A 12150-nucleotide genomic window follows, 5' to 3' on the forward strand; every position below is an offset into this window, starting at 1 on the left:
CTTAATGTTGTCAGACACCGTTTAATAATGGACAACTTTAAAAAGACACAAAAACTGATGATACAATCGCTTAAGAAAAACAAGCAAACTACACTGTAACCAACTAACCATATATTTTAGTTATACTACTCTTTTGCTCAGATGATTCAACCAGAAGAGTTTGTGTCGTGTTTTAATCCGACTGTCAGTCAGCTAACCCTTTAATATGCATGAAAAACAAATGAGACTTTAATCTAATCTTTCAGCTGGAAGCTGGAATGATATCCTCTGTTGCTTCTCCGTCTGCAGTCAGGCTAGAACTTCAAAGGGAAATTGATCAAACTGTTCTGATTCATTGAGGGCAAGCCGTTCACCTTCACCTCCACCTCCACCTCCACCTCCCTCTCCGTGTTGTTAGATCAGGAAGAGGAAGACATTAATAAATCAGATCTCAGTCACCTTCTGTTAGAAATGTAAACAAGGTTTTCTTTTTGCCAACGGATATTCAAACTCACACCTCTGACCCGTGATGTCGCTGCAGCGGCTAACACACTCCAGCTAATGAACAGTTTCATGTGATAAGAGGGGGGAGAGGACAAAATGCCTTTTTTTTCTCACATACATTCAAAATATAATTTATGAAAGATAAAACTTTATTGACACCTGAGCAGAAATTTTACACATTTTCGGCAGAAAACCGATAAAGTTTAGTTTAGTTTAGTTTATCTAAATAAATACATTGGAGATAATTATACTATATAGACATTACAATACCTTTGAGTATGCAGATAGTTTTTTACAGTCATTATGTGTGATTTATGTGTAATTTATAGATATTAATGATGAAGTACGACTTCTAAGGAATATTTGTGCTTTTGTATTATTTTCATTCTCTTCTATTTGAAACATACACACTCGATAGTATATCATTTCTGTTTAGTGCACATATATATAATATTATATACTTTACTATGTTACTATGTATAATGCACTTATACTTAAACTTATATGTAGTTTACACATCATGGCTGCCAGATGTGCACTACTGCGCTTCTTCTGCACAAATATTTTCACTTTTTTCTCTATCATTTTAATATATAGTATAGAGTGTTTTTTTCTGTCGCATCTCTTAATTTCTTTAATGTCTGATTTTGTGTCGGGGATGAATATAGTCTCATCGTATAATAATTACAACATACATAATAGTTAAATGTACACACCAAACATACACACTGTATAGTAGTATAGAATATATGTATATAATTAAAATGGAAGACAATACCACAATATAGCATATAATATAATATAGAAAGTAACAATATAGCAGAAATAGAGTATTATTATTTGGTGATATAAGTAATATAATACAAACCATAAAAATAATTAACAGCAGAACATGAAACGCAGAAACACAGGATAAGAACAAATGTTTTTTATTTATTTATTTCTCTGTGTCTTTGAGTGTTTCCTCTTAATTAATACCCATCAGGCCGAGTTAACCCCACCGGCAGGATGCCAAAGGAAGTGAGGTCACGCGGCGTAATGAATACGACTGTTTAAAAAAAGAAGAAGAAAAAACAAATGCTTCTGGCACGACATTCACTGCCTTTGTAATACAAACAGCAGCTCCAGTAACACTGTGAGATAGTGGCAGGAAATTAGCTGCTTATTTGTGGGACACTACGATTTATAAAACATAACGTTATACTTTTGAACCCCTTAAGGCTGCTTTTATTTTACTCCTGTGTAACAATATTATAATTATTCAAACCTGCAGCAGCATTTGTATGCATGCTATTGTATTTAATTAAGCCATTTTCTTTAAGAGCTCCACGGTTATTAACAATACAAAGTCACTGGTAAAATGTTGTCTGCTCAGTCAGCACAAAGCCATCTCAAGTGACACCTATTAAGAAACGATGCATGTTTAAATAAAGAAGATCACGTGATTCTCGGTTGGCCTTCGCTGGCTAATAACGCCGTCAGCTGGTGACAGCAAACGAGGCTGTCACTACTGTGACCGAGGTTGGCTCGCTCTGTCCGTTCCGTTGTGTGCTTCTATTTTAACGCTCACTCAGAGGCAGATTTCTTAATTGTATCCTGAGGTCGATTTATTTGCAGCATTAAAACATCAGATGTTCGGGGCACGACACAAACAAGAGTGCAAAAAGTGGGCATGAAATGCTCATGTTAAGTTAGGGGAGTGATGGGAAAGGTTACATCTCTTCATTATTCATATTCATCATCTCCGTTTGCTGTTTTTTCCGTTTGCTGATTACTTAAAGGGCTATATAGGAAGAGTTAACTACTCTGAGCCTATTGTCTTTGTTTAAATTACACTAGAAGACTCAAACTAAGTAGGAAGAGATGTTTAATTCATGTATTTCCCACCAGTTTGTCTGTGAGTATGAAGCGAGATCCAGGAGGCGGTTAGCTTAGCTTAGCTTAGCATAGCTTGGCTCTGTCCAAAGTGTAAAAATACATCTACCAACACCTCTAAAGCTCTAAATAAACATACTATGTTGATTTAATCAGCACATAAACGGATGTATAAAGGGGCAAAATGTGGTTTTATGTGCCAGGCTAGCTGTTTCCCTCTGCTTCCAGTCTTTATGCTAAGCTAAGCTAATCACCTTCTGGCTCCAGCTGAATTGTTGTGACACAGACATGAGAGCGGTATCAATTATTCTCATTAAATAATTATATTTCCCAAAATGTTGAATAATTCATTGAACTCCAGTCAGTTTGGGTATGTTTCAATGTGAGTTTGTTTAAAATACACAAGAACATTAATTCAGGGACTTCCCATCAGTTTGTCTGTGAGTATGAAGCTTGAGCTCATGAATTAACATATTATGTTTTGCTGGTTTAATCTGAACATAAACAGAAATATAAAATAAATGTTACTTCCGGTCTTTATGCAAAACTAAGATAAACTAATTACCTTCTTCAATATCTGAGATTATAAAGATTATTCCCCTCTGTTCGTCTCACAGGAGCATCCGCTGCCTAAGAAACATCATCCACTGGAACCTCATCACCGCCTTCATCCTGAGGAACGCCACCTGGTTCATCGTCCAAATGACCATGAGCCCTGAGGTGCACGAAAGTAACGTGGTACGTATCGCTTTATCTGATCATCTTTAAGTTTATTTGTTTATTTTCAACCCTAAATATTATATTTCATGTCTTAGATTCAGATTTAGCTTCTACTCGCTTCATTTTGTTTTTGTAAATATTTAATGAGCATTGCTTTTTTTCATCGCTAATGACTTCTTAATGGTAATTATAATCAAGGATCTTGATTTATGCAACAAGAAGCACTTAAGAAAAAGGTTAAATACTCACTAGAGTACCAAATGTGGATTAATCCACCGCAGAAAATAGTCCCGAACAAATGCATAAAAACTACAGTGACCAGCTGTTTTAGGAAATTGTTGTTCTTTTAAGAAAATAAATAAAACTAAAACTCATTGTTGATCTTTTCATGAGATTTAATGGCAATAAAAAAATATAGAACGTCAGCAACCTTATCCTTTAAATAGTTAATGAAACCTCCAACTTTGAGCTAAAATGATCATCCTTTAATGAAATAATACTTCCTCTTTCCACAAAATGTATTCTCATTTTAACTAGTTTGTTAAAGAGTTTGAGGGATTGTTCCTCGTTGGCATCTTCAAGAGACAGCTGAACATTCATGAGCTTCAGATAATAAGGTGTTGAATTAAAGCAAAAAAGTTGCCATAATGTTTATTTAGTGAGACGTTGGGTTGCCACCAGCCACAAGATTGAATTCTCCAAGTCTGTTAACTCGATTGGACGGATCTTAAATCTACCAGATATGTTCAGTTCCTTTAAGTTATCCCTTGTATGTTGCTGGCAAACATGGAAGAGAGCTTCCTTTGACATACCAACGTCCTGATGAAATGATGATAATGTAACTTAAAGAACATGTCGTATGCTTTAAAACATGTTTGAGAGTAAGATGATGCATAATATTTTTGAGAAACCGTTAAATGTTTAACAGAAGGATTCATTTTTGCAGGTTTGGTGCCGCCTCGTCACCGCCTCCTACAACTATTTCCACTCCACCAACTTCTTCTGGATGTTTGGCGAGGGCTGCTACCTCCACACGGCCATCGTCCTCACCTACTCCACCGACAAGCTGCGCAAGTGGATGTTCATCTGCATCGGCTGGTGTGAGTGCACCTACTGCACATGAACATCAGTAGTACAGCTGTATGAAAACCTTAGACTAGTGAGGCATTATTTAGAGTTAATACAAGAATATTGATGCCACTCCTATGTCTGTGTGTTAAGTATGAGCTAGAGCGAGGAAGAGTTAGCCTAGCTTAGCACAAAGACTGGAAATCAGGGCAAAACTTTGCATTCTTCAAAGTAAAAACATACACCTGCCAACCCCAATAAAGATCAACAATTCTGAAACGGTCCCAGTGGGTCAGGTTGGTGGGTCAGGGACAGGTCGGTCGGTGGGGCAGGTCGGTGGGGCACCCGCTCCCAGTGGAATCAAATATGTACCTTACCTATGTGTGTGTAAAGAATGCTGATATGAAATATGAAAAATAAATAACCAGTAGTCAATGTGCAAGCTGCCAGTTGTATGGTGATTTAAGCTTCTCTATTGGGTTCATTTGTAAATCTGACTTATGTAGTGTCAGTGCCTCACCAGCCACGAACCTCACTGCTCAGTACATAGACATACAGACATGAGAGCGGTATACATTTTTTCATCAAGAATTGTTTTTCTTAAAATGTTGGAACTTTTCATTTTAACTCCAGTCAGTCAGTTTCAATATAAAAAAATAAAAAAGCTGCAGCTCAGACACAAACTCATCCAACAATGTGGAGCAGTCGACTTGATGGAGATACCAGGATTCGGTGTGGCAGCTGGGAAACGTTTTGGTGTGGAGTTCACTAACACCCCGTTTCACACTGTCAAACTCAACTATGTGCTGCTGAGATTAGGTGCATTGTGCCATCTGGATTACATTTCCCCGCGGGGCAGCATGAAGCCTCCATGTGAAGAGATGGCAGCACTTTTTTTTTTTTTTTCAGGACGGCCGTGAAAACATAAATAAGATCAAATTTTATTTGCTTCACTTCACTTTAGCTCAGGCTTCAGGAGCAGACGTATTCTTAAAGCAGAGGGGAATGGACAAGAGATGCAAAAACAACAAGACAAATGACATTTTATCAAGTAATTCTAGTTCTTTGTGAGAGTAAGATTTTCCTGAAGGTTTAACGTTACGCTGATGACAGTATGTTGCTAATGAAGTGGAAAATTACCAGAGATGTTTGGCAAGGTCTTCGTGGTCAAGTCATATCTTCTTGTCTGCTTAATTTTTACTCCCATAAGTCAGTAAATTAAGACGACCGCTCTGCATTACCGTCAACCAGAGTCCAGCTTTTCATTCATTCACAGAGAAAAACGTTCAGATGGTGACATGTCTTGGCTGGAATCTGCGGATCACGGCACACAAGCGACAATAGGTTTTGACAGAGCTTTGGCAGACAAGGACTCCGTGTTGCCGCGTGAAATCCCCGCAGGGACATTTTGTGATGTGAAAAGCAGGAAAAGATGAAAGAATAATCTGTCATTTGTCTTTTCTTTTTTACCTCTCAGGTATACCATTCCCTATAATTGTGGCATGGGCGATTGGGAAGCTGTACTACGACAATGAGAAGTAAGTATTTCAGAGAAAATGAACAGAATCACACAAGGGAACAGTAAAACTGTATTGCATTAAGGAGATGAATGTCTATAAATAACCTCCGGTAATCACATTTGCATCGTACAATATTCTAAATTACAGGTTACCCCTGTGGGCATTTTCACTCAGAGAGGAAGTGCTTAGCGTTTGATTGATATAAAGTGGTCTCTTTCTTCAGCTCGTAGACAGGTGATAATGGATTCAGCATTATATAAATGTGCACTGAAAAACATCTAATTTAAGTCCTTAAAATGAGGTTGTATGAGATTCTTCTCCATAGTGTATTAATACAGCAGATGGAGAAACAGACAGGAGCACTTAGGAAGTATCAGGTTAAGTGTACGAAGGTATGGTGTCCGACCTTTGACCAAAACCCCTCAGGACACAGGAGTTACTGGTGTACTGCTGCCTTCATCATTCATGTTAGTTTGTTTCTATAATTGTCTGACTTTGTCTGAAGTGACCCTTTAAAACACCAAAGTCACACAATAACACAAACAAACCAACCGATGGAGGCAGAAGTAGACCAGCAACTCCTGTGTTCTGAGGTAGAATGACTGCTTCAATCAATGGAGTCTGGTGTCTTTGAAGAGAGGCTGTCTTACGGCAAGGTAAAGAGGAGAAAATAATCTAAATATAGAGTTCATTTAAACTGTTATTGATTCTATTATGAGCCTGAAATACGCCCACAGCGGCACATTACTTTGCTGCTGTGCTGGTTCTGTTTCTTGATCTACTGTAAGTAAAAGGGTCAAAGCCTGATGTCTCTTCTTCCTCTGAGCCACAGAGCTCCATTAATAACACAACAACAGGCCCAATTGTTCCTACATCACCATGAACACACGCACTGAAAATAGTCCCCAACAAATGCACTATTTCCCCTTTGTTTGAATAACATCTACAGTGAGCAGCTGTTTTAGGAAATTAGGAAACCTTTTTATTTTTTAATAAAAGCAGACACTTGTGACCCATTTTTAAAGATGTTTGTCGTCGGGAGCCGATGAGCTCGGGGCTGAGTGTCAACGACAAGCTGGGACGTCAGAGAGTGTTGAGAGACGGCTTTTGGTCTTTTCGTGGAATATGTTGAAAATATGGAAGAAATACAGAACATCAGCCACAACCTCTTTTTATTACTTCCAAGTGAATAAATCATGTTATACATTTGCTAGTATTATCTACAATAAGCTTAATTTTTTTTGTAGCTTTCCAGTGCAGAATTATTAAAACAGGACCATTTTTATTTGAAATAGTCTCACAAAACTGACAGATTCCATCAGTTTTGATCAAAACAATCCTCTATATTTCATATTTTGGGTGAATTACATTCTGTGTTTTTAACATCTGAGCACAAATTGATATGATGTAACTCCAACAAATGCTGAATACATCTGAACGTAAGAAGAAATAACGATGACTTCTGTTTGATTTCAGGTGCTGGTTTGGGAAGCGAGCTGGCGTTTACACCGACTACATCTACCAAGGTCCCATGATTCTCGTCTTAGTGGTGAGAGTCTTCTTTCTTTTTTTTCTCCTGCAGTTAGCAGCACTTTACATAACTCGCCAACACAATTAGTCTTTATTATGTCTTTTAAATGCCTGACGGGCGTGAAATGTTGGAAAACCGCAGCACATTCTTCATGTTAGAAATGATTAATGTGAACTTCTGATGCTCTACCTGTCGAGCGTAACGTTTAAATCTCTGCAGCATATGGGAATCCTGTTGGAAACGAAGAAAGAAATCCAGAGATCTGTTCAGTCCTGTTTGTTGCTTTGATGAATTATCTCTAATATTGGGTTATTTCCATACCCTGAGGGGACGTTTTCCTGGCTTTTACTTCATTATTTCATGTCAAGTGTCTTCATCCAGCTCCACATTCAGCAGCTGAACTTTAAAGTTCAGAAAAATAACATCTTAACTCTTTTGCATAACTTTAAAATATCTGCTCTGATGTCCTCAGAGGACAAAAACGTCCTCGTCAAGAGTCCTGATTAGTCCTGATCATAACTACCAAATATTAATGAGTTTTTTTATGTTTGTGCCTCAGAGCCGTCAACTTTATCTTTTTGGTTTTTCGTCCGTCTGTCCGATCCATTCTCGTGAGCGCGAAATCACAGTAACGCCAGGAATTCGGCATAAACGTCCAGCTGGACTCAAGGTTGAAATTTTTAGAATTTTGGTGGCCAAAGGTCTTTTTTTGTTTTTGGCCATAACTCAATAATTCATGTGATAGCTATCACAATTTGACACAAATTTATAACTAGATAAAATGATGAAGTCATGAAATTTTGGACCATTTTTTTCATTTTTGTTTAATGCCACTGTTGTTTTTCATGAACAAATAACACAAAATGGCTCCATAATACAGCAGCAATGCCCCTAGTGGAAACCCGGAAAATAGCATGTGTTTGTCACATATTGCAAACATTTTAGAAATGGCTCAATCTGATGTCAAACTGTAAAAAAAATTTAAAAAAATAAAATTTGAAGCCAGGGACTGTAGATATTGAAAGCCTGCTATGAAAGAATGCATGGTTTGAGGACATTGTTGTCCTTAAAGAGTATCTATAATTTAACTACACAGTTTACTTATTATAAGAGCTGAGGTCACTGTCTGGCTGTCACCTCTCGCACTCATTGGTCATATTAGTGAATACATGTTTGACAGTTTAAATGATGAAAACTGTGCATTAGTGATTCTTTAAAAGACATTTTAGTGACAATTGCAAATGATAAATAATCATCTTTTTTTGGCTATTGAGGCTTTTAGGCTCTATTTGGTTGAACTTCTAAAATAAAATCAAAACTCACATCCTTGACAAACTTTATGCCATAAGCATGAACACAAACCAAATGATTGAAAAATGTAAAAAGCCCAAAACATCCCGAGTGATGCACGAGTGTTAAACGGGACCTCCACCACCTGCAGCTGCTCTCCTTCAGCATTCTGAGCGACGCTGTTGTTGTGACTCTTCTTCTTCGCTCTCACAGTCTGTGTGAAGCCTCTCGGCCCTCCAGCTCCACTCGTGTTGAATGATCCTGCAGATTTTGCAGATTGTCTGGAGGCTCAGAGCGGCTCCTCGTACAAGCTTTACTCATCACTGGTCTGGACTTCTGGACCTCCCTCCTGACTGCGCTTCCAAAATACCTCAGTCCTCAGTCCAGTGGTGGAAAGAACATTCACTCAAGTTCTGTACTTAAAAACAATTTAGAGGTGCTTTTAAAGTTAAATAAGTTAAATTATTATTGTTAAATTCAACTTTACCAGCTGCAACATTAACATGATGCCTAAACATCAGTGCATTAATAATCAGAATACAATAAGATTAGATTCCATTTCTGAAATAAAACTAAGCATCTAACCAGAAGTGCAAAAAGCAGAACTGTACATGTAATAATAAACAGTAAGAGAATATATTAATATGCTAAGATATAAACAGTATGAACATAGTAGACAAAATATATAGTGCAGTCGTGTAAATGTGAAAACATTAGAGGTGAAATATATTGACAGGACTATAAATGTGAATCCACTAGAATATATACAGTGTAGACAGTAAATATCGTTTGTCAAAGCATATATATATATATATATATATATATATATATACATATATATTATAGGTAAGTAAGGTAAAACACATATAATCAGGCTTTGTGATTGGTGCATGACAATAAACTGAAATAATTAAAAATAGAAATATGTCAAACAAACAATATGAGGGTTAAAATAAAAAATAAGTCTGTTATTAAAGTGTCTATTTAAAGAGAAGAATTATGCAAATAAAATAAATAAAATACTATTCTGCATCATGAATACTTTTAGTACTTCTGTAATTTTACTCTGAATGCAGGACTTCTACTTGTAACGGTGTACTTCTACTCTGTGGTATTGTCACTTCTACTCTGAGTACTTGTCTGTGACCCTCCACCTCTCCTCGCTGTGGTGATTTGGACCATTTCTCTGTTGTTTGGGTCCGGTTCCTCCCTGCTGGGTCTCCAGTGGTGGACTTGACCTTCCTCCATCCATGTTTCTGTCTCTGCTGCCTCAAACTCCCCTGAAGCACACATCTGCCTCCTCCAATATCGCTCTGCACAAGCATCCTGCTTACAATAGCAGCTTCTCTTTCAGGCTTTTTATCTCCTCGCCAAAGTTTCTTGATCCTGCAGGATCATCGTCGGGTCACCAGAAATCTTTGCAGGTATCTTGTGTCAGGGTAGCTGTGATTGTGAACTGTCGGCGCCCTTCACAATGTGCTGCCGTAAGGGATAACCACAGGATGTTATTAAACGCGGTGAGCACTAATGCACAGGGCTAGTTTGGACCGCTGCAAACGATCACCTTGCATCTGTTTCAGGCCAAGGTCAGGTCAGCAGAAAGTATTCCTGCTCTCATGTTACATCATTCTCACCTATTGATTTAGTCTCTCATCACATTGTGGGGGGGAAATAATCTCAAGGAGCACTTAAGATAACAGAGATGCAAGGTTTTAGCAATGTTAAAGGATACAGCCGGTATTATTTCATATTAATTATTCTTATAGTCAACAAATCCCCCCCTAAAGAAAAAGGCCAACAATGAATCATCAACCATCGCCCTGCTGCCACAAACAGAGAATTAATCAAATCATCCATGTAAAAAATACTCTATTACAAGTTCAGCCACAAAACAGAAGTGATGTCAGCTAAATGTTCATTAAAATAAATAATAAATGGGGTGAAATCTGAAAGAATGGATTCCTGCTGCTGATAGCGTCATAAATCTGCCTCGCTTCAAGGTACAATTCATTAAAGATATTGCTCCTGATGATATTACAGCGCAAACACGCCCGTAAGGTTTTGCAGCTCTGTGCAATTTGCTCTCTTTTTTTTTGCGCCAGTTGTTTTTGGGGGTGAAAGTCAAATCAGGTCAGAGGTCTCGTCATGGGGGGGCTTGTTCCATCCAAACCTTCTGAGGCCAATTAAGAGAGAGGAAAATGAAAAGCCAAGGATTTAGGAAAGGAGGGAGATTAGAAGACATTTATTTGTCTATTTAATAACCTTATTATACGTCATACATGGCCAAAATGACAGGAGCTTTATTCATTAGTTTTTTATGGCACAGTCGTGATTGCATTCCAAAATAAGTGAGTGAGGGAAGGGAGGCACGGGAGAACCAGAACCAGGACTGAGAGGGGCAGACTGTCAGACCCTGCTGCAGTAAAGTGAGAGGTTTTGTAAAGGGACTCTGGTGCTCTGAAACACTACCACTTTAGTCCACAGGGACCAACAGCATCAACACAACATGAAAATTCCTTGTGGTAGCTTTAAATTAAAGGTGGAGCATTTTAATTACTTAATACACTTCTGGGTGGCTTAAACTAAATAATACTTAGTAACTAAAAGTTGAATGAACGTAAAGGAGTAAAAAGTCTAGTACTTGCCTCTGAGATGTAGTGAGGTAGAAGTATAAATAGGATAGTACAAGTACCTCAAAATTGTATTTAAGTACAGTACTTGAGTAAATGCATGAAATGCTTTCCACTGCTGCGTACAGCATACATGATGACGTAAAAACAGTTCCACATGCATATCTTAATAATGTCACTGGTTTCCAGGAGGTTACTTTATTTTCTAAACACTGAAAATGTCCATACATATAAAGTATGATGACACTAAGGGGATGAGTTTCTGTCCTCCGTTATTAAACCCGTCCAGAACAGCCTCTCTCTCTCTCTCTCTGACGTTAATAGACGCTATGAAGGAGCCTCACATTCATCTGCTGCGTTTCGATCGTCCCAACAGATCAATTTCATTTTCCTCTTCAACATTGTGAGAATCCTGATGACCAAACTGAGAGCTTCTACCACATCGGAGACAATGCAGTACAGGTACATTTAACACTTTCCTGTATGGACACACCTCTTAAATAATTCATGTTTTGAACTCGATCGGTGGAATGTGGTGAACGGCTCTGTGACGCTGCCTCTGTGTGAGTGACAGTCTTTCTGTCCCGGTTGTCTGATCCTCTGCAGGAAAGCTGTGAAGGCCACTCTGGTTCTCCTTCCTCTCCTGGGAATCACCTACATGCTCTTCTTCGTCAACCCAGGGGAAGACGAGATCTCTCAAATCGTCTTCATATATTTCAACTCTTTTTTGGAGTCCTTCCAGGTACAATTTGTCCAATGTTTACTGAGGTAATAAATCAAGAGAGAGGTAGAGTCATTTTCTCATAGACTTCTATACTACTAGAGGAGTCGACCCCTGATGGACACTAGAGAGAATGCAGGTTTTAGACATGAAGCATCAGCTTCACTTGGTAGAACCTGGTTGCCTGGTTTAGACTCTGGCTTCTTTTTCTTGTCGCAGTCCCTTTTCTCTACTTTTCTCCAGTCTTCCTCATTTGTGTCCATAACGTTAAAGCTCGGACCGCCTCCTTCTTTACAAAACATTGTGAATCTT

At 38.2% G+C, this 12150-nt stretch overlaps 1 protein-coding gene across 2 annotated transcripts in view; it reads left to right on the forward strand.

Moving 5' to 3' along the window:
• The window catches only part of LOC137891944 (corticotropin-releasing factor receptor 1-like), a 51884-nt gene that overhangs the window by 35080 nt on the left and 4654 nt on the right, over positions 1-12150 (forward strand). The window contains exons 7-12 of one of the 2 annotated variants that reach the window (XM_068736814.1): positions 2967-3096; positions 4025-4178; positions 5624-5684; positions 7143-7215; positions 11494-11579; positions 11724-11859. In XM_068736814.1, coding sequence (XP_068592915.1) covers positions 2967-3096; positions 4025-4178; positions 5624-5684; positions 7143-7215; positions 11494-11579; positions 11724-11859 — 640 coding nt within the window. The remainder of the gene's footprint in view (positions 1-2966; positions 3097-4024; positions 4179-5623; positions 5685-7142; positions 7216-11493; positions 11580-11723; positions 11860-12150) is intronic. The other variant, XM_068736813.1, reaches the window with a different exon arrangement.

Source organism: Cebidichthys violaceus, unplaced genomic scaffold, assembly GCF_023349555.1.
Source record: "Cebidichthys violaceus isolate CVI_PGR_0920_01 unplaced genomic scaffold, fCebVio1.0.p SCAF_72, whole genome shotgun sequence".
NCBI lineage: Eukaryota > Metazoa > Chordata > Actinopteri > Perciformes > Stichaeidae > Cebidichthys > Cebidichthys violaceus.